Raw genomic sequence first — 24,021 nt, 5'->3', positions numbered from 1 at the left:
TAAATCAGGAAGTCTTCTATCTGGGGGAGACAAACTCCTGATAGGAGAGGGACTAAGAGCGTGTACATAGCTCCTCTTGACAAAAGTTGGCGCCCCACGTCTGGATGGCGCATCTTGTCTGAAAGATTGTTCAGCCTTGTAAGACGCTTCGCGCTTGGCTGGCGCCACGCGCCTAGGTGGCTCCTCATATATGGAAGATGCCTCGCGCCTGGATGACGCCTTGCACCCGCCTGGCGTCCTGGCTGGCGCCTTGCGCTTGGCTGGCTCCTGACATCTGGAAGACGCCTCGCGCCTGGCAGACGTCTCGCGCTTGGCTGGCGTCCTGGCTGGCGCCTCACGCTTGGATGACGCTTCGCGTCCGGAAGGCATCCTGGCTGGAGTCTCGCGCCTGGCTGGTTCCACGCATCTGGAGGACGCCTCGTGTCTGGATGACGCCTCACGCCTGGCTGGCGTCCTGGCTTGCGCCTCGCGCCTGGCATATGCCTCTCTAGCTCTTGCTCTAGAAAGCATTTCCTCTTCTACATGTTTGGAAGAGGAAGCTTCATGCCTAGAAGACGCCTCGCGCCTGGCGGGGGAAAGAGGACGAGACTTTTTGATAGGAAGAGAAACGTCCTTCTTGCGAGGAGGATCTCCAGCCAAAACTCCTACCAATGAGGCTAGCTGCTCTTGGACAGCTAGAAGAATTCCCTTAGAAGCTTCTCCCGCGTCCTCTTCAATGGGAGGAGAAGGGGACCTCGAAGGAAAACGATCCGCTACGTCCATGTAGGGAGACGTCGACACAACCTTTGCCTTCTTGATCGAGGAGGGAGCTTCATCCGAGAAGCGCTCCAGGCTCGAATTCAAAAAAGGTTCTCTCCAATTCATTTTCAGGGGCCTGGAAAGGTCTGAGTCCTTCCACCCTCTTTTAGGTGAAGGAGAGGGAGAGGAAGAGAAACACTCTCGCAGGACGCTTTTTCTAAAGCGGTCCTGAGCAGTCTGATGCGAAACAGAGCCTGCTGAAGGGACGTCTGACCGTTGGGGATTCTCCACGACCTCCTTAAGGCTTTCGACTTCCTTCTCCTCTTGGCATGGGAGCTTGGAAGCGGTCTAGGCCTGGGAGCGTCGCAGAGACGATCAAACACTGGGAGCACTCACTTCACTGAACACTTCACTATCACTATCCTTACCTTGTAAGGCCGCCATTTTGGACCTCATCTTGGAGATAGTAGCCTTCAGGTCGGCGATTTCAGAGGCCGATTCTGAATGTAAAGTCTGTGAATGATTCGGCACAGAGGGAGAATCAAAAACATTAACATTAGATGAGATAGATTCAATAAAAGGCTCAATAGGCCTTGTACACACACCCTTTGATGCACGTCTAACTCTATCCCTCTCTAACTTCCTCAAATAAGAAGTTAGAGTCTTCCATTCTTCAGCATTCAACCCCTCACATTCATGACAGGTATTAGTAGAAGAACATTCAAACCCCCTACATTTACAACATACAGTGTGAGGATCAACTGAAGCCTTCGGTATCCTCACCTTGCAGCCTACATTCACACACATTCTCACACTAACACTTGAATCAGGCATACTGAGAAAAATCAAAAAGCAATTCCAAATTCAGTCCACAGTAGCGAATGCCAAAAACCACGATCCAGGTACGTCACCAAAAAGTCCGATGAAACGATGATCAAAAGCTTTGAAATAAGATTTCAGGTCAGGAGGTAGTAACAACAATGTTGATACCACCGGCGACAGAGAAAATATGATAGAAAACGGGAATGGTTCCTAGTCCTGCCACCCAGGGCAGGCCGGTAGATCACCTGACCTACCTGTAGCGAGTGGCGCGAAATTTGAATTTCTGTCGGGGACAACGGAGTCTTAGCTAAGTATATATCTGACAGGTAAGTTGATTGTATGAAAATAAGAATTATACATTCTTCTGTTCCATAGATACTGTATCGGTAATCTGAATGACAATACAGTACGACCTCTTAAATCCGGGAACCTTGGGACCAGGCCACAGCTGGACCACAGAAAATCCTGGAATATAGAATACATCTGCAAGCTAATTCCACATTGAAATAGCCCAGTTGCCAAATTAGCCTGCTACCTCCTTAAGTTTTGACACTGCTTTTCATCATTTTATTACTCATATCTTTTCGCTTTATCATTTTGTAACTTCATACTGTATTTTCTTCAAAACAGTGCACTTTAACTCATATAGCCTACATTCCCGAATCAGCCTAACTGTAAGTCAACTAATCAAATTTTCTCATAATCTGCAGAATATTATAGGCAAATTTCATTTCCTAAATTTACTATCTCCATAGTTATCACCAATAGTTTCTTCGTCATTTCTTTGGATAATAGAGGGTAAATGAACCCTAATTATTTGTTATCAAAAGAAACATTTTCTAGCACAGATGAAGATTTGTGCTTGTTTCTTACCTTTAGCATTATCTGATCTCATGGGTAAATAAAGAGCTGAAATGAATGATCAAAACTGTATCATCTATACGTCTTTCAAGTGCTTAATAAGTGTAAGGGATTCACGCATTGCCAAATGTCTTGTTGTTTTTATTAAAAGTTTTGACTTGGTAAGGTCTTCTTATGTGGAATCTTTAATAAAACATACCGTGTTCCCCCGTATTCGCAGGGATGGGTACCAGACACCCCGCAATAGCTTGAACTCGCAAATAGAACTCCCTCTAAAAATGCTTATATCTGCCTATCTTGAAAGTTCAAATACCAAAAGTATACTTAAAAGTATCATCCTACATCAAACATAACATTGAATTGGTATTGTTAATATCATTTCAAAGTTATCCGAAACATTTTACCATTAGAAATAATTAAATAGCCAATAACAATAGAGAGAGAGAGAGAGAGAGAGAGAGAGAGAGAGAGAGAGAGAGAGAGAGAGAGAGAGAGAGAGAGAGAGAGAGAGAGAGAATAACTCCTTACAATATTAAAAGATTGAAATGAACTTCTGTAGGCAACACTTCTTCCCCTTCCATAAATACATATATCTTTTCCAGAGAAGAGAGAAAGAGAGGGCTGAACAAGTATCTATTTATCTGGATGATATTCTTTTGCTGAGAGAGAGAGCAAAAGAGAGAGAGATAAAGAAGGAAGAAATAGAAACACTAAATGTATACCTTATGTAACATTCTACATCAAATTTACCTTAAATTATTATCATATTACTGTATTAATCTTAGAGATTGTATTAATATAATTTCAAAGTAATCTTAAACATTAGTACCATTAAAGGTATATGCGTACATACACACATACTTCTAACATTTGCAGCAGAGAGAGAGAGAGAGAGAGAGAGAGAGAGAGAGAGAGAGAGAGAGAGAGAGAGAGAGAGAGAGAGAGTTGGTATTAGTGAGAAGAGAAGGAAAGAGACAGTGATGGTTAGAGTGAAAGAGAAAGTAAGAGAAAGGAGCTTTCTCTTTTCTTTCTTTTCCATTTAACCAGACTGAGCCACAGCAACATGTGGTCTGGTACAACTAGTTAATAATATAATCTCAAAGATTAATACAGCAAAAGGACAGTAATTTAAGGTATATCTGAAGTAGAATTTTATTTAGGGTATACATTTGGTATTTGAACTTTCAAGATAGGAAGTTATAAGCATTTTTAAATGGGGTTCTAAGTATTCGCAGGGTTTAACTATGCATCCACCACAAATACAGGGGTCCACTGTATTCATAATACAGTAGTGCCTCAGGATACGAAATTAATCCGTTCCGAAGCGGCCATCGTAACCTGATTTTTCCGTATCTTGAACTATGTTTTACATGTAAATTGCCTAATTCGTTCCAAGCCCTACAAAAACACCACCAGTAAATTTTATATTAAGCTAAATTAACCAATAAACAATGAAATACAACAATTAGGACCATTCAATACCTAACATAACCTTTATTGTAGTATGTACCCGTGAATAAAGTGTATTAGTGTACATGGTACACGAAATACTTTACGTACATATGTAGTAAAATGTGGAACCTTACCTTTCGAGTGAGGCGATCTCCGAAAGTGGCGACATAGGAGGAGGAAAAATGGCAGAAAACATGAACACTTAACTTTACGAAACACATTAAAAAATAGCAGAAAACATTAACACTAAACTTTACGAAACACATTAACAAACGGCAGAAAACATTAACACTTCTTGATTATCTCCATCTTCGTTCTCCATAGAAAGCATCCTCTTCTTTCCGTGAACTTCAGCAACATTCTTGGGATCCATGGCTAATAACGAAAGTAATTAAGTTCACACACAACACGATAAAGTAACTTACAGTAAAATGAAAGCGCATCACTAACACGAATTTACGTTAACAAACGAAATATATGTGAACGAACAAATTCCAGTGTTTACGATAACGCTGCTGCAAAAAAAGGGTTAAGGAACGGCTTTACATAGAGGCATGATGCTGACCAATAAGAGAGCAGGATCTTACCGCGGTGACTGGCATCAGGAACCAAAGGGAGAGCAGGAGGATGGTGGCGAGTCTACTCAGTTGGCGGTGCGCGAATTTTCAAATTGTTCTCAGTGGTCCGGGCGAATCTCAAGACTACCCTTTCGCAACCTGAATTATTTTCATATACAGAAGCAAAAAAATCTTCGTCTTTGCTTTCGTAACTTGGATTTTTCGTAAGTAGGGACTTTCGTATGTCGAGGGTCCACTGTATAAGTAATGACAGTAATAATTTTGATTATAAAAAAATAAAACTTTTTTTTATTAAAAAAACTGCATAAATTAATTTCCTGCTCTGAGTATAAGCAGCTTTACCACCATTTTATTGAGGCTGTGCAGCATTGCCAACCATCAAAGTGCAGTTTTTTCAATTCTCTAAAAATTCATATGAAGTATATTATGTCTTGGGCCTTAGGGGGGAGCTGATGCCATAAAGCCCTTTATAAAGTAAGAGCTTATAACTTCCTTATGATTGAAGGGATTTGCTTAAAATTTTTACAACTTATTCTTCAACTTATAACAAATTTTTCCACATAAAATTAGTTAGAAATTCGAATTCTAAGTTAATATTTTTGCTTTTGAAAAAAAATATGACATCACTTTTAGAAAAGGTCAAAAAAAAGCTTCAATCAAAAATCAGTTTAGCTCTGTACAAATCAAGATAGTTATACTCGCAATGTAAAAGTTTTATCGCATTTGGTTCAGTCTTCATTTTTTAAAAAAACTAAGTTTTGAGAAAATCCCAAAAGAAAAATAAAATATATATATGCTTATTTTGTATTAACTACAAACTGTCAGTTGGAAGGCTGATTTTTACACTAAAACTATTTTTTCATAAAAGAAATATGCCCTGAAACTTACAATGTAATCAAGTGAATAGAAATGCCTTTTCAATTTAACCCTTTAACGCCGATTGGACGTATTAAACGTTGATATAAATTGTCTGTTGGGTGCCGGTTGGATGTATGGTACGTCGATATAAAAAAGTTTTTTAAAAATTCGCGGAAAAATAGTTATAGGCCTATTAGGCAAAAACTTTTGAATCACACGCCTTGGGGGATGCTGGGAGCTCACAGATCAAGGCGTTGTTTTGTTTACAATCGTTACCCAGGCGCGGAAGAGCGAATTTCTTTCATCTAGCACTAAAAAGTATCAGTGACACATCTCAGAAATTATTTTGTCACTTCGACATAATTTTTGCACCATTTTACATCAGCCGTTACATGGAGTATTATATATGAAAATGTGCAAAATTTCATGTAGAATACAACAAAAAAGCAACTCATGGTTGTAGCTTTTATTTTCTTCAGTTTTTTTTGAAATATTTTCATATCAATAATTAACGATAAGTGCCAAAATTTCAACCTTCGGTCAATTTTGACTCTACCGAAATGGTCGAAAAACACACTTGTAAGCTAAAACTTATAGTCTAGTAATATTCAATCATTTACCTTCATTTTGCAACAAGTTGGAAGTCTCTAGCACAATATTTCGATTTATGGTGAATTTATGAAAAATGATATTGTTATAATACAATAAAGTTTCATACATACTTACCTGGCAGATATATACATAGCTAAGACTCCGTCGTCCCCGACAGAAATTCAAATTTCGCGCCACTCGCTACAGGTAGGTCAGGTGATCTACCGGCCTGTGGGCCCTGGGCTCAAGGACTAGGAACCATTCCCGTTTTCTACTCATATATTTTCTCTTCCACCTGTCTCCTTGCGGGAGGCTGGGTGGGCCCTAATCGTATATATCTGCCAGGTAAGTATGTATGAAACTTTATTGTATTATAACAATATCATTTTCATACAATCAACTTACCTGTCAGATATATACATAGCTGATTGGCACCCTTCGGTGGAGGGTAAGAGACAGCTACTACTGGAATAGACAGGTAAACAACATCTGTTGTAGGTATAAATTAAAAACCTTGGTTCCTACCTGATAGGTGGTAGACTTCGTGGGTGTTTTCCCCACCGTCGTCTGATCACCTCAAGAAACTTTAGCGAGATATGTGATCTATGGGCCAAGAAATTCTTGTGGGTCTGCCGAAGGGTCTTATCCACTTACTCGGCAGAGCCCTGAAAGGACTTTGTCAATGGGTGCTGATCCACTTCACATGACAACACACCTTATTAAGGAGGCACACAACCAATCCCCGACCACCTGATCCTAACCACCATGTTAGTATTAAAAATTGCTCAGAGTTATCCCCAACTCTTCGCAACAACCGCAACTCAAAACACAATGCACAAGCACACAATAATTTCAAAAAAAATTTTATCTATTACAAGATATCACAAGAGTTCCTTACTGAACTGAAGTGACTGGCCGCTTGTGCGGCAACTGCACTTGTTCAGCAGAAAGTCTAGAACATATCTATAAGACTTAAGTAGTAAAAAAAAAAATTAAGGATTGTTGTAAGCTCCTGTACCCAGGATTGTGCCCGCAGACACAAAAGGACCTAATGAAAAACATTTTTCATAGGTCACACGCACGTCCTTCAAATAGTGAGCCGCAAACACAGAATTACATCTCCAATATGTCGCTTCCAAGATATTCTTCAGCGACATATTTCTCTGAAAAGAGAGAGAAGTCGCCACTGCTCTCACTTCATGAGCTCTTACTCTCAGGAGTTTTAAAGAATCATCCGTGCAAGCCTTATGAGCGTCCATAATTACGTTCCTGACAAAAAAGGCTAAGGCATTCTTAGACATAGGGTCTGATGGATCCTTCACTGAGCACCAGAGGCCTTGTCTAGAACCTCCCAACTGTTCCTTTTTCTTTAAGTAAAACTTTAATGCCCTTACTGGGCAAAGAGACCTCTCCGGTTCCCTGCCGACGAGACCGGATAATCCTTTTACTTCGAAGTTTCTCGCCAGGGGTTCGAAGGATTTTCATTCTTCGCTAAGAATAATTCCTTGAAGGAAACAAGATGGCTGAATCTATAGTGAACCCGACTTTGTCACTAAGGGCGTGCAGTTCGCTAACCCTTTTTGCCGTTGCCAGAGACAAAAGGAATAAACATTTTCTCGTTATATCACGAAACGAGGCCAAATGTAGGGGTTCAAATCTCTGAAGCCAAGAACTTCAGCACTACGTCTAGATTCCAGTTAGGGGGAGAAGTCAATTCTAGACTTCTTGGTCTCAAACGACCTAATCAGATCATTGCAGAATCCTTATTGTTTCCCAAATCTAGGCCTCTATTCCTAAATACGGCCGATAGCATACTTCTATAGCCCTTTATCGTGGCTACGGAGAGCTGCGATTCTTCCCTTAGAAATAACAGAAAATCAGATATTTCTGTTACAGAGGTACTGGAGGAGGACAACTTCTTTGACTTACACCACCTTCTAAAAACTTCCCACTTGGATTGGTAAACCCGGATAGTGGAAGTTCTCCGGGCTCTAGCGATCGAGCTTGCTGCTTTACTAGAAAAGCCTCTCGCTCTGACAAGTCTTTCGATAGTCGAAAGGCAGTCAGAGCGAGAGCGGGGAGGTTTTGATGAAACCTCTCGAAGTGTGGCTGTCTGAGAAGATCCCTCCTTTGTGGAAGGGATCTGGGGAAGTCTACTATCCACTCCAGTACCTCTGGAAAACCATTCTTGAGCTGGCCAAAAGGGGGCTATCAGGGTCATTCTTGTCCCCTTTGAAGTCACAAACTTCCTGAGTACTTGTCCAGAATCTTGAATGGGGGAAATGCGTAAACGTCTACCTGCGACCAGCCTAGTAGGAAGGCGTCTACGCTAGAGCTCTGGGATCTTCTACTACTGAACAGAAGACTTCCAGTCTCCTCGAGAGGAACGTGGCAAAGAGGTCGACATGAGGAGTTCCCCACTCGGTATGAAGGACCTGGTTCCTCCTGCTCAGCCTGTCCGCTCGTACGTTCCTTACTCCCTGAACGGAACCTCGTCAAGAGAGAGATGTTCCTTTGGGATGTCCACAAAAACGGACAGTTCTCTTGTGAGTTCGTAAAGGGCATACGAGTGAGTACCTCCTTGCTTCCGAATGTATGCCAGAGCGGTTGTATTGTCCGCATTCACTTTGTACTAATTTTGTTGCATACTAACGGTTCGAAGCTCTTTAGAGCTAGGTGACAGCTAGCAGTTCTTTGCAGTTTATGTGCCAGGACACTTGAAGAGCATTCCAAGTGCCTGACACTTCTCTCTTTCCCAAAGTTGCTCCCCAACCTTTTTCCGACGCGTCGGAAAACAATACAAGGTTTGGGCTCTGTATTTCCAGGGAAGTACCTTTGTTTTCCCTCAGTGGGAGTAACCACCATTCTAGATGCCGTTTTATCAGATCTGGAATGGGAAAGAAGTCCGAGAGGAGTCCTGTCTTCATGTTCCACGAATTTCTGAGGAAGAACTGAAGAGGACGGAGATGAAGTCTTCCTAGATGAAAGAACTGCTCGAGCGAGGAAAGGGTCCCTAACAGGCTCAACCATTCCCTCGCCGAAGTCCGTTCCTTCCTTAGGAAGAGAGAGACTTTTTCTAAACCTCTCGCTAGTCTCTCTTGAGAAGGAAATACTCGAAAAACCCCGAGAATCCATCCGAATCCCCAGATATACCAAGTTCTGGCTGGGGGATCAGTTGGGACTTCTCGAGGTTCACGAGTAATCCTACGTCTTTATTAGGTTTAGTGTCACAGTCAGGTCCTCCAAACACTGTTCCTCTGACTTTGCTCTGAAAATAAGCCAGATCGTCTAGGTAATAAGGAGATATACTGATTTCCTTTCATATTGAAGCCATCTCGCCACATTTTTCAAAAGGTTCGTGAAAACCTGAGAGCCGTCGACAGGCCGAAGCACAAGGCTCTGAATTGGAAGATCCTTCCCCCCGTCATGAAACGGAGGTACTTCTTCGACGAAGGATGGATCGGGACGTGAAAATAGGCGTCCTGGAGATCCAGAGACACCATCCAATCCCCTTGGCGAAGAGCCGCCAGGACTGAAGCAGAGGTTTCCATGGCGAACTTCTGTTTTTGAACAAACTTGTTCAGAGCGCTGACATCCAGAACTGGTCTCTCAGCCCCCCGAGGCTTTCGCAACCAAGAAAAGACGATGTAAAACCCCGGGGGCAGGGGAGGCTTTGATCCAGCACAAGTTCTATAGCTCTCTTGTCCCACATCTGATCCACCATTTGTTGAAGAGTATCTTTCAACACAGGGTCCTTGTAATTGGCGGACATTCCCTCGGAGTTTGACGTCAGGGGGAGGATTGTCCAGGAAAAGGAATGAGATATCCCTTCTGAAGAACCGACATCGACCAAGGGTCTGTGTCGATGCGAGTCCAGGCCTCCGCAAATCCCCGGAGCCTGGCACCTACTGGTGTTTGGAGGAGCGCCACTTCACTTTCCCCTTTTAAAGGGGCGGAACGAGGCTCGACCTCTCTTCTCGGTCGTTTTCCTTTTAGCGGTAACTCTAGTGGGAGGGCCACCTCGAAAGGGCCGAACAGGAGTAGACGCCACTTTCTTTTCTCCCACCATCACTGGTCTCTTCTGGTGGACGATTGCACGGAGAAGATCCTGAGTCGCTTTCTCCGTCAGAGATCGGGAAATATCCTTCACCAACTGTGACGGGAAAAGAAAATCAGATCTAGGGGCGAATAACAAAGCTGCTCTTTGTGAATGTGACACTGCTTTCGTCAAGAAACCCGCGCTAAACACAGATCTCTTCTTCAAGAGACCTGCTCCAAATAAGGAAGAAACTTCCCCTGAGCCGTCCTTGCACCACGCCTTGTCAATACATGAAAACAAAACTAGCCAGGAGTACATCCGGTTCTAGCCCTTCAGGGGCATGAGCCTTCTTGGACATCACCCCAAGGGACCAATCTAGAAAGTTAAAGACTTCTAGAATGTGAAACAGTCCCTTGAGGAGATGATCCAACTCTGAAAGACCCCAAGTAATCTTAGCCGTGTGAAGGCTATGTCTCCTGGATGCGTCTACCAGACTGGAAAAGTCAGCTTCAGCTGAAGCTGGGAGAGTGAGACCCATATTCTCCCCAGTCTGGTACCAAATCCCTCTCTTGCCCATAAGTCTAGGGAGGACATGCAAAAGACTGTCCTAACTAGCTCTTTCTTAGTTAGCATCCAGTTATCCAGCGATTGCAGAGCTCTCTTCATAGAAATCGTCGGTCTCATCTTCAAGAAAGCCGACGATTTCGGAGTCTTCGAGCATGAAAACAGTGAACGAGGCGAAGGAGGAGCGGCAGGGATCAATGCATCTCCGTATTCCTGGAGAAGGAGAGCTGTCAAAACTTTGTAGTTCGACAGTCCTTCTTTACCGTGAGACTCGTCCTCTGATTCCTCTTCCATAATCGGATCAGTAGGAGAGGCCACTTCCCGTTCCGGGTCTTCCTGTCCAACAACTCTCTCTACTGGAGACAAACTCCTAATAGGAGAGGGGCTAAGAGAGTGTATAGAGCTCCTATGCTTGACTGGCTCTTCGTACTTGGCTGGCTCCTCGCGCTTGGCTGGCGCCTCGCGCCTGGCTGGCGCCTCGCGCCTGGCTGGCGCCTCGCGCCTGGCTGACTCCTCGCGCTTGGCTGGCGCCTCGCGCCTGGCAGGATCCTCGCGCTTGGCTGGCGTCTCGCGCCTGACTGACTCTTCGCGCTTGGCTGGCGCCTCGCGCCTGACTGGTGCCTCGCGCCTCTCAAAAGTCTCGCGCCTGACTGACGCTTCGTGCCTTGTTGAAGTCTCGCGTCTTCCTGGTGCCACATCCTTGCGTGACAGATGCTTGTCTGGAGCCTCACGCTTGGCTGAATGCTCACGCCTGGTTAATACCTCGCGCTCGGCTGAAGCTGCTGATCTGGCAGACGTATCCCATCTGGGAGAATCCTCTGGTCTGTAATGCGTTTCTCGCTTGTCTGACTCTTTAACCTTAGAGGACGCTTCTCGTCTGTAGGACGCCTCGCGCTTGGCTGGCGCGACGCGCTTGCCTGGCGAATCAAAATAAATCTTAACCCACGAGTCTCTATCTGAGTTCTCAAAAGACTCACGTCTCACAGGAGCCTCACTCTTGGTGGGAGAGGAAGATGAGTCTTCTTGACCGGCAGTCTGACGTCTTTCTTACGAGGAGGATCCTTCGAAAGGACTCCTACTAAGGCGGACAGCTGTTCCTGCACCGCCAAAATGATTCCTCTTGGACGCTTCCTCCTGCGTCTTCTTGAACGGGAGAGGGAGTAGACCTCGAAGGCGTGTTGCCCCCATCATGGGAAGGCAAACCCTCTTCGCCTTCTTGATAGAAGGAGGCGCTTCTTCCGAAAAGCGTTCTGGGCTTGAATCCAAAACAGGATCTCTCCAGTGCCTTTTCAGGGGCCTGGACAAGTCCGAATCCTTCCACCCTCGTTTAGGAGAGGGAGAAGCGGACGAAGAGAAGCACTCTCTGAGGACGCTTTTTTCGATAGCGGTCCTGAGCAGGCTGTCTATATACAGCACCTGCTGAAGGGACGCCTGACCGGGGGGAATTCTTCCACAACCTCCGTACGGCTTTCGACTTTCATTCTCCTCTGGGCTTGGGAGCTTGGAAGAGGTCTAGGGCCTGGGAGCGTCGCAGAGACGGTCAGACGCCCCTCCACAACATGGGGACACTCACTTCACTAAAATCACTTTCACAGTCCTTACTTTCATGGTAGCCATTTTGATCTCATCCTGTGAAGCGTAGCCTTCAGTTCAGCAATTTCCGATGCCGAATCTGAATGTACGGCCAGTGAGTGTTCTGATACAGAATCACTTAATTAAGAGAAGAGTTAGCAATTAGAATTATCCAAAGGCCTCAAATAGGCCTTGTACTACTACCCGCCATCTTAGATGCAGCCCTTCTGACTCTATCCCTTCTAACTTCTTCAAGTAAGAAGTTAGAGTCTTCCATTCCTCAACATTCAACCTCTCACATCATGACAGGTGTTAGAAATAGAACAATCAAAACCCCTACATTTGCGACATACAGTGTGAGAGGATCAAACCGAAGCTTTCGGTATCCTCACCTTGCAGCCTACATTCACACACATTCTCACACAAACACTTGAATCAGACATTCTGAAGAAAAATCAAAAAGCAAGTCCAAATCCAGTCCACAGTAGCGAATGCCAAAACAACGATCCAGGTACGTCACCAAAAGTCCACAAAAAGATGAATCAATTGCTTAGAAAAGCGAATTCCAGTCAAGAGGTGGCAGCAACGATGTTGATACCCCACGGCGACAGAAAATATGAGTAGAAAACGGGAATGGTTCCTAGTCCTGCCGCCAGGGCAGGCGGTAGATCACCTGACCTACCTGTAGCGAGTGCGCGTTTGGAAATTTGAATTTCTGTCGGGACGACGGAGTCTTAGCTATGTATATATCTGACAGGTAAGTTGATTGTATGAAAAAACTTTTTCCTTACGTCTGCGTGGCAACTCTTCCGAAAAAATCAAAAATTTTTTCGTCCGATTGTCGTAATGTTTGCACCATTTTAAATTAGGCGTTACATAAAGTTTTATATAGGGAAATGTGTGCAATTTCATGTAGAATACAACTAAAAACAACCCATGGTTGTAGCTTTTATCAGTTTTGAAATATTTTCATATAAATAACGATAAGTGCCAAAATATCAACCTTCGGTCAGATGTGCAAACTTGCTCACCAACACATTGAACCACCAATAGTAAAAAGAGGAAAAATCTTGCAACAACTCAGACCACATCTATAATACTCCCTAACAATATTGGTAGAAGAAAACCTTCTCAAAGATTGGATTTGTATGTGTTGCAGAACAATTGCGTTTCTTAGTCACATGTACAGGGGCAAGAGACTCGTGTACGCAAGACATTTTATATAACATTGCTGGTAAAAAATCAGTACATAGCTATTGCACAGCATTGCATCATGCTTACATGTTGTAAGTGTAACCAATTATTATTGTATTAGAATCGAGTCCGACACAGGCTTCGATCCTGTAAATTCTACCTCATGTATGTAGGATATGATTCCTTATTGTGTAGTATTGAGCTCTGATGCTTGCATGTTTGTTATGACTATTATATATGCCTTTTGTATTTTGAATATTCTATTATGTGCCTTCTTCAGTGTAGCTAAGCCAATAAATACAAGGAAGAAGATACAGGTTGTTCCCGGTTATCAGTGGGGGTTCCGTTCCCGAGGGGTTGCCGATAAGCGTAAACCGTCATTAACCAAAACTCAGCGATTTATGGGGCCATAGGCACCATTATGGCACTTCTGTTAGGTGTGTTTTGGTGCCATAAGGCCTATGGCTCCGATAACTGGAACTCGGCCTATTATGGTGCCATAAATCACCGATTTTAAGACGAGCACCATAAAGCCAGATCGCCAATAACCAAGTCTGCCGATAACTGGGGACCGCCTGTATAGCATTATCGTCACCCTTCATCTTCTGACTTCAGCAAAAAGAGATGGGGCTACACCTCCAATACTTAAATACCATCTTTTCTCTACCTACAGGTAAGAACGAAGAATTGTAGCATGTATTAAATAGCCTATACAAACACATACAACGATTTACTAATACTGGCTTGACCTACCTTCAAAGCAAATTAATCTCTTCTAATAATCTTGAGTAATGTTAATCCATTTCTGTTTACCTGCTGGTCATAACCTGTATAAAGTCCATGTCTCTGACAACAATAAACTTTGTTTGTTTTTTCCAAAGATGTATTACCTGTACTGCACATTTTTTAAAACATTTGAATGCGTGCACACACTGTGTGCATATGTACTATTAACTACTGATTAAAGAGGCTCAAATTAGCTGTATGTATTCCCGAGAGAGAGAGAGAGAGAGAGAGAGAGAGAGAGAGAGAGAGAGAGAGAGAGAGAGAGAGAGAGAGAGAGAGAGAGAGAAAATTACTTAGCTTGGGAGATGTACAATTACTTTTTGTTAATCTTGGGATTTTCTAAGATCAGTTCTTGGGATTTAGTAAAAAAAATAATCTGAGTAGCAGCACACACCCAAATGACTCAGGTACACAGTTAGCAAGCCAAACTACCAACCTTATGAATTGACAAAATCCTTATGTTCTCTTAAAAGAAAATCTATGCCTCAATGCTGCAAGTAAGCTTGCCTACCATGGACAAGAAGCTTTATCATTTATGAAGGAACAATCAGGTGTTTCATGACATAATTTCAATGAGTTTACAAGTCAAGTTAACGTTGTCTATGAGAGAGCTGATAATAAGGATGTAAAGAGCTTTTGGCTCAAGTCTTTGTAATCAAACAGTGTGGCGAGTCTTTGGCCTTCAAGTACAGAGAAGTGAAAACTTTGCTTCTGGGGCTTGACAGTTACAGCAGAAAAGCTCTAACAAGATCATTCCCATCTTATTCTAAAGTACTAATGATTTCACTGCTCCTAAGATGGCTACTATTTTCAGAAGTTTACTAGGACTTGCAAGTTTTCATTTTGTTTGGAGGAAGGGAAACCGAGCTGCATTACCTAAGAGTTAGTACTAAGTCAATCTTCATCCCCCTCAGAATACACACTCATTTCAATTACCCCTGTTCGCTTCAGTGACGGACATCCTGTTGAAAGCCAAACTAAAAGATATAAATCGAGTTTGGCGTTCAAAAGCGAACAAGAGATCTCGGGACAAGCTAGCTCCGATCCCCGGCGATCTTACGGAAGTCAAGAATTTGTCAAAGACAATTCCACTGCAATTCCATCCGCCGGCCTTAGTGATCCACACAGATGCATCACTAACTGGTTGTGGCGGTTACTCACAGTACAAAAAGGTACAGGGAACATGGTCCCTACCATTCCGCCAGCTTCATATCAATGTATTAGAAGCTATGGCAGTGTTCCTCACCCTGAAAAAACTTCATACAGCCAAGAAATCTCACATCAAGCTGGTGCTCGACAGCGCAGTGGTAGTACACTGCATCAACAGGGGAGGTTCCAAGTCAAGCCACGTGAACCATGTCACGATAGCCATTTTTTCACTAGCAGGCAAGAACAAGTGGCACCTATCGGCCACTCACCTAGCGGGAGTAAGGAATGTGGTGGCGGATGCGCTATCACGTTCGGTCCCACTAGAGTCGGAATGGTCCCTGGACAAGGAGTCATTCAGTTGGGTCTGTCAGCTAGTACCTGGGCTTTAGGTAGATCTCTTCACCACCGAATCGAAACACAAACTCCCTTGTTATGTGGCTCCCAACCTGGACCCTCTGGCTTATGCCACGGACATGTTGGCTATAGATTGGAATCAGTGGAGAAAGATTTATCACTTTCCTCCGGTGAATCTTCTCCTGAAAGTCCTAAACAAACCCAGGACGTTCAAGGGTCATATTGCTCTGATAGCCCCCAATTGGCCCAAGAGCAATTGGTTCCCTCTTCTTCTGGAGTTGGGACTCCGCCCTCAACGGATTCCCAACCCCAGACTATCACAGCTAGTGCAAACACGGACTATGTTCGCTTCCTCAGGAAAGCCCTAACTTTATGGGCTTCATGAAGTTTGCAGCACAGAGGGATGCTGATATCGATCCTCAGAACATCATGTTCTTAGAAACTGATAAACGTGAATCAACCTTGTGTCAATATGATTAAGCAGTTAAAAAACTGGCTGTATTCCTGAGGGACTCTAATGCACAAACCATGACCACGAATCTCGCAATATCCTTTTTTCAGATCATTATTTGAAAAAAATTTGGCAGCTAGTACCATTACTACTACCAAATCGGCTCTTAAAAAGATTTTCCAATTCGGATTCAAGATAGATTTAACAGATTTATACTTTACATCTATCCCCAAAGCTTGTGCCAGACTCAGACCTACTGAGAGGCCCAAGTCTGTGTCATGGTTCTTAAAAAATGTACTTAAATTAGCCTCGGACACTAATAGTAGCTCATGTGACTATCTATCCCTCCTGAGGAAAACACTGTTCCTTATAAGTTTGGCCTCAGGAGTCAGAATATCTGAACTGTCGGCTCTATCTAGAGACCCAGGTCATGTAGAGTTTCTCCCTTCAGAAGTGTTACTTTCTCCAGATCGCCAATTTCTTGCAAAAAATGAGGATCCAATAGATACGTGGGCCCCCTGGAAGATTGTTCCGCTTCCACAGGACCCATCCTTATGTCCAGTCACTTCACTGAAAGCATATTTAGACCAGGGACTGCCCTGATATATTCTGGCCCTCTGTTTCATTATAGAAAAAGGAGGTGGCACTATTTCCCTAAAAGGAATTAGACAACAAATTTTATATTTTATTAAACAGGCCAACCCGCAGTCCTTCCCATGGGTACATGATATTAGGGCAATAGCTACCTCAATTAATAATTTCCAACATATGAAATTTGAAGATCTGAAGAAGTACACAGGCTGGAAAATCTCCTGACAGTATTCAAACGCCATTATCTTAAGTCCTTAGAAGCCCTTAAATTTCCAGCGGTGGCAGCGGGAAAACACAGTTTCCCCTGACACTGCTGGGGTTAGTAGTAAGTAGTCCAGCTTATGTCTCTCCTTTGCCTTCTCCTTCCTACCAGCCTCGCTAGCATTCTTGCCGTAGCCCAGTTACGTCACAGTCGTACCTGGGTCCCTTGGATGTAATATATTGTACATATTGATTATTTCATAACTGCCTTTGATCTTAATGTATGCTTACTGTTACCTGTTTGTAACTTAATTTAGATTACAGCAACTAACCTTAATTGTTTTTGATTATCCTGTTGTAGTTATTTATGTACTGCCTCTTCCCAAGCTTGGCGTTATTCTCTGGTACTATTTCACGGAGCGACACAGGCTGAGCCCAGAAAAGGGATTTTGATGAAGGAAAAATCTATTTCTGGGCAAAGGACCTGTGTCGCCCAGTGAAATCCCACACTTACCTTTCCCCCCCCCTGTCTGGCCAAGCTTGGGTGCTATCTGCAGGAATGACGTCAGAGGCGCTAGCTGTAGCGGTAGCGGGTAGTGAGCCTTAGGTCGGCTCCTCTCTAGGTGAGGTTTTTGAAGAAGGAAGAGACTAAATGGAAAAAGACCTGTGGTAGTGGTTTCACTCACCCCAGAAACCATACCGACACCTTATAATAAAGGTGAGCGAGCCAGAATAATCCCGCATTTCCAATTTAGCTTTTCTCTGGTATTATAGCAATATTTTACCTTAGAAATGTGTGCTAAAGGAACCTATTTCACTGGGCGACACAGGTCCTTTGCCCAGAAATAGATTTTTCCTTCGTCAAAACCCCTTAATTGTCATGATGAATAGCAAGGGCACATGAAAGTTTAATAGCCAAAATTATGCCCCATATATTCAACAGGTATAATCTATAATCTAAACAATTAAACAGCCATCGTTATATTTTACACTGATATTACACAACTATAATTCCCAGTATTTGCAAAAGATAACTTACGTTTGCCATTCTTCCCAGCAGAATAAAGGTACAATACTACTCTTCTTTCCAATTTCTTCATTGATTCTTCTAGTGGCAATGGATAAATAGTATTCGTCATAATCGTTGAGTCCCCAGAAATCTTTTAAGACACGAACAACTGCAGCTATGGCATATATCTCTATTCCAAGCACTGAGATTTTATTGCTACAATTAGAAGCAGTAAACAGTTTCTTCATGAGCTCCAGTGCCATATCTCCAACATATACTGGAAAAAAATCACATATAAGTACTTTATTGGTATGATACAATTGAGCTACATCTCAAAAGTTCCTTTTGATTATGGAATCAATAAGCATGCACATATTAAACAGCAACATTTTTCAATTTTCAGACACTACTGTTAATCCCATTTGCCTAGCTGGTCCAAAAATACCATCAGTTTCAAGAAAAAATAAACAGAGGCTTTGGATAATACTTCAATCCTAAATTTTAAAATGTTTACAGCCATACACAAGGTAAAATAATACTCAATACAAAATTAAAATCATTAAAAAATAAAAATGAATTCATATCAAGTATAACATAAAAACCAAATACAGTGGACCACCCGTGTTCACAGGGGATGAGTTTCAAAACCCTTGCAAATACTTAGAAGCCCTATAAAAACACAAAGAACTGCCAATTTTGTTAGTTCAAACTGAAGAAAAATCCACTAAAAATGCTTACACCTGGCTTTTTTAATAGTTTTATCACAAAATGTGCAGTAATCATGAAAGTGATATGAAAATATAGTGATCTGTGGATATTTCTTATAAAAAAATACCGCAAAAATGTGAATTTCCTGCGAGTAATGGGTAGATATGGTCCACAGAGAAATTCACAAATACATGAGTTTGCAAATCTTGAGAATGTGAATACAGGGGATCCACTGTACTATTAACCCTTAAACGCCTAAGGGGTATAATAAAAATCGTCTTCCATATGCCTAGGGGGTCACGGAGTGAGCGCCGAAACGGAAAAAATATCTTTTTCAAAAAATCACAGTGCGCTTAGTTTTCAAGATTAAGAGTTCATTTTTGGCTCCTTTTTTTTGTCATTGCCTGAAGTTTAGTATGCAACCATCAGAAATGAAAAAAATATCATTATCATATATAAATAATGCAATATACGATAGCGCGAAAATGAAATTTCATATATAATTGTATTCAAATCAGGCTGTGAGCAAAACGGTTAATGCTAACAAGTTACTTTTTTTTCCTTGTATTGTACACTAAATTGTGATAATTTTGGTATATAACACATTGTAAAACGATCAAAGCAACACAGAGAAAATAATATCACAAAATGATGCATGAATTCGTAACGGGCGGATGTAAAAAAATATTTTTTTTTCAAAAATTCACCATAAATCTAAATATTGTTCTAGAAACTTCCAATTTGTTTCAAAATCAAAATAAATTATTGAATATTACTATACTATAAGAGTTTTAGCTTACAATTGCAGTTTTCGACCATTTCAGACAAGTTAAAGTTGACCGAATGTAGACTTTTTTTATATTATTTTATATGCAAATATTTCAAAAATGAGAAAAGCTACAACCTTTAATTATTTTTTTTTTTGTATTCTACATGAAATTGCGCACATTTTCATATATAAAACTCTATGAAACGCCTAATATGAAATGGAGCAAATATTCCGAGAATCCGACGTATGCATTTCGGAGATTTGCGGCGGAGAATCCACGCACGGAGGGAGTTTTTTTTTTTAAATTCACCATAAATCTAAATATTGTGCTAGAGACTTCCAATTTGTTTCAAAATGAAGATAAATGACTGAATATTACTAGACTGTAAGAGTTTTAGCTTACAATTGCGTTTTTCGACCATTTCGGTAGAGTCAAAGTTGACCGAACATGGTTTTTTTTCTATTTATCTTGATTTATATGCAAATATTTCAAAAATGAGAAAAGCTACAACCTTCAATTATTTTTAAATGTATTCTACATGAAATTGCACACATTTTCTTATATAAAACTTTATGTAACGGATAATTTAAAATGGTGCAAACATTACCACAATCGCACGTATGATTTTTTCGGAAGAGTTACCGCGCGAACGTAAGGAAAATGTTTTTTTCATAAATTCACCATAAATCGAAATATTGTGCTAGAGACTTCCAATTTGTTGCAAAATGAAGGTAAATGATTGAATATTACTATAATATAAGTGTTTTAGCTTACAATTGCGTTTTTCGACCATTTCGGTAGAGTCAAAAGTTGACCGAAGGTTGAAATTTTGGCAATTATCGTTATTTATATGAAAATATCTCAAAACTGATAAAAGCTACAATCATGAGTATTTTATTGTTGTATTTTACATAAAAATGCGCACATTTTCATATATAATACTTCATGTAACGGCTAATTTACAATGGTACAAAAATTATGTCAAAGTGACAAAATAATTTCCGAGATGTGTCACAGATACTTTTTAGTGCGATAAGAAAGAAATTCGTGCTTGCGCGCCTGCGTAACGATTGTAAACAAAACAACACCTTGATCCGTGAACTCCCAACATCCCCCAAGGCGTGTGATTCAAAAGTTTTAGGCTGGTAGGCCTATAAGTATTTTTCCGCGAATTTTTAAAAAAACTTTTGTATGTCGACGTAAAATACGTCCAGTCGGCACCCGAGAGGCAAAAAATGTCGACGTAAAATACGTCCAGTCGGCGTTTAAGGGTTAAATACTGCTGGAGATTTCCAACCCGTATATTTCTTCAGGTCTTCGAAATTCCTATTGTGAAAATAGTTAATGGAAGTAGCCACTGCTCGGATGTCATGGACGTGTGGGACTGAATCCGGGTTGGCCTCTTTAATTAAGTAGAGTATTTGTTATCTAATACCTTTAAGAGAAATCGTACCACCTTTCTCTCTAATGAAAAGGGGGTATGAAGATTTTTCAGAAGTCCTGGTCAAATAGCATTTAAGGGTAACGACAGGACACAATGATGCGTCCTGTGTCAGAGGAATAATTTTCCATGGAGCCCATCTGTTTTGTGGGTCCTCATTCTTAGCCAAGAACTTCCGATCTGGGGATAGTAATACTTCACCCGACGGGAGGAATTCAACATGATCTGGATTTCTAGAGAGAGCAGAGAGTTCAGATATTCTGGCACCTGAAGCCAGGGCCATTAACAATAAGGTCTTTTGGAGAAGGGTTATATATGAGCATGACTCATTATCAGTGTCTGAGGCTAATTTAAGTACGTCATTCAAAAACCAAGAGACCGTATGAGGGCGGTCTATTGGTCTCAGAGGGGCACATGCTCTTGGAATCGAAGAGAAGTATGAATCTGACAAGTTAATATTAAAGCCAAGCTGAAAAATCTTCCTTAAGGCCGATTTGATCGTAGTAATGGTACTAGCGGCTAGGCCTTTCTCAAATAGAGTTCTAAAGAACAAAATTGCCAGATTTGTAGTCATATTTTGAGCATCTGAATTTTTTAGAAAAATGGCCAATTTCTTCACTGCTGAATCATACTGCCTGAGCGTTGATTCTCTTTTATCTGATTCTATGAATAAGATGTTTAGTGAATCAATACTAGCGTCCTTTTGGGCAAAGAAACTTCTGGGCACTCCAATTCCTTGGAACTTTGAGAGCTCGCAAAGCACTTGGACTTTTTAGAATTATGAGTGCTCAGCTGGTGTTATATCGGCTGCACAGGATTTTACGGAATTTTGGGCATTACTCAACCAGTATGGGTGAGTTCGCTTTCCAGTTAGTAACACAAGTGGGAGAAGTGCCGAGACACTTAGGTGTTTCAACACTGACTGCCAGCACTTTTTAAAGTGATCAGTCAGGTTCCATCCTTGTGACTTGGACCTTAGGATCCAAGCACGTAGGATAGAAGAAACATTCCCTCTTTGAACTTTCTTCTCAAGAGGCTTAAGCCTTGAAGACTAGTGCATATTGGAGGAAAGCGCTAGTTTATAGCATATGAGTACCAATCATAGTAGCAGTATGTAATATGCTCAGCTCGCTCAGTTCAGCCAAATCAAGCGCTCTCCTCAGGCTGGAGCTTTGCCAGGGCATAAGTACACTCTTTCCCCATGATGCAGTCATCACAAGTTGATGATTGGCCACAATCTACCCCTCCTGCTAGTTCTAACAGGACAGGTAGGCATGCACTTTCTCCTTACCTGTTCTCTTGACTCCCTCGGTTGTTCAGAGTTGCAAGGCGGACAGAGAGAACTCCGATGAGTTTGTCTCTTTTTCGGAATTCGGCTACAAAAGTTAGTAGTACTATCTTGAGATCAATCCTCAGTTTGTCTCATCGTACTCTCAAGTAGTAGAGGAAAGTTTCATTGGGTCCAGTCAAATCTCTCTTCAAAGAGAGGATATCGGGAGTTTCGCACCTCGGGAAAACTAAAGGGTTTTCTTTGGATACAAGATCTTTGCGCCAATTCATCAGCACATTGATCTTGGGAATAGGAACATAGTTTCCTCTTCTGAATAATCTCCACTAGAGGCCCATGCTGTTCCAGGAGAGAAGGGTTTTCGTAGGGGTGACACATTCCTTAGTGATTCTTTTTTACCAATCTCGGGTCTCATGCTGTTTTTCGTTGCCACAAAGGCTAGCCCCTCTTGCAACGTGACAGAGCAAGCCTGAGGACACCTCTATGGTTTCCCTCCAGGAAGTACAATATGAAATTTCATCCCTACCCTTACTGGCAGCAGGGGGAAGTGAAATCGTGCTAACAGATTGATAGGCGAGTATGCAACCCACTCGTCCACTGAGGAACTAAACCCTAACCCAATGTTTTTCAACCTATGCGCCCGGGCGCACCAGGGAGGTGCTCAGGTGCGCCCCAAGGAATAGGAAAATTATATTTTAATTTGTATAATATCTTGTTATTATTTTCATAAATTTTGCAGACACTGGGTATGTTTCTATGTCTGAGTCAAGTCTTCGACATTTGACATTTCATTGGGGGTTTGAATCAGTCATTATTAGAGAGAGAGAGAGAGAGAGAGAGAGAGAGAGAGAGAGAGAGAGAGAGAGAGAGAGAGAGAGAGGAGGTAAGGTAAGTCCATGGGGTTGGTCGTCGACGAGAACGACATCAATGACCTTCTCGAGGAGCACCAAGAGGAGCTTACGACGGATGACCTGAAGGAGTTGGAGGCCGTGCAACGTAACATCGTTCAGGAAGAGTTCTCTAGCAGCGGCGAGGAGGAGGAGGACCCTATGACAACGGCAGAAATTAAGGATACTCTAGCTGCTTTTCATAAAGTGCAATCATTTGTAGATAAGAGGCACCCCGAAAAGGCTTACACAGGTCATATGCTTGCGCAGTTCGATGACGTTTGCCCAAGTTGTTTCAAGAACATTGTGAAAAGCAGGCAGAAGCAATCTACCTTGGATAGTTATTTTTTAAAGAGGCCTTTAGTAGTAGTAAGCAAACAGGAAGATCCAAGTGATATGAAAAAATAAAGTTGAAAGTGGTGAAGAAATTGAAATTTTGTAAAAAAACAAAGTATAAAAAAGTAAAAAAAAAAAAAGTGTAAAAATCAAAGAAAAGAAAATAAAAAATTTTATTTTAAGTTTTTTTTTAAAGTTAAGTGTTAATGTTTTGTGCCATTTGTTAATGTTTCGTAAAGTTTAGTGTTGATGTTTCCTGCCATTTATTAATGGGTTTCGTAACGTTAAGTGTACATGTTTTCTGCCATTTGTCCTCCTCATCTGTCGCCACTTTCGGAGATCGCCTCACTCGAAAGGTAAGGTTCCACATTTTACTACATATGTACGTACATGTACATACAGTATTTCTTGTATCCTGTATACTAATACACTTTATTTACAGGTACACAGTCACGGTTATGTTAGGTATTGAATGGTCCAAATTGTATTTCATTTTATAAGGCTACGGGACACATTTTCCTTTAACGAACACCCTTCTCTCAAGTTTATGTGTTTGTTTTATGCTTTGCAAAATTCACTGCTAAATGAAATCTTATATTCTTAATTATCTCATCCTTAATCTCAGTATCGGAAAAATATTTAAAAAACAATAATTTTATTGCCGATATATGAATTTCCATAAAAAATGTGTTACAAACCAGTCCTTTTTCCAGTACTTTTTGACTGGGTCTACGAAATCTTGTCTCATTCAGGGTTGAAATGGAACCAACAATCTTAATCT

General features: G+C 41.6%; 1 protein-coding gene across 1 annotated transcript in view; it reads right to left on the bottom strand.

Moving 5' to 3' along the window:
* The window catches only part of LOC135223975 (uncharacterized), a 305,092-nt gene that overhangs the window by 50,093 nt on the left and 230,978 nt on the right, over positions 1 to 24,021 (bottom strand). The window contains exon 8 of the mRNA XM_064262897.1: positions 17,841 to 18,087. Within this exon, the coding sequence (XP_064118967.1) occupies positions 17,841 to 18,087 (247 nt within the window). The remainder of the gene's footprint in view (positions 1 to 17,840; positions 18,088 to 24,021) is intronic.

Source organism: Macrobrachium nipponense, chromosome 10 (genome assembly GCF_015104395.2).
Source record: "Macrobrachium nipponense isolate FS-2020 chromosome 10, ASM1510439v2, whole genome shotgun sequence".
In the NCBI taxonomy this organism is placed as follows: Eukaryota; Metazoa; Arthropoda; class Malacostraca; order Decapoda; family Palaemonidae; genus Macrobrachium; species Macrobrachium nipponense.
The sequence above is the reverse complement of the archived record's forward strand: the minus strand, read 5'-3'. Positions and strand labels throughout refer to the sequence as shown.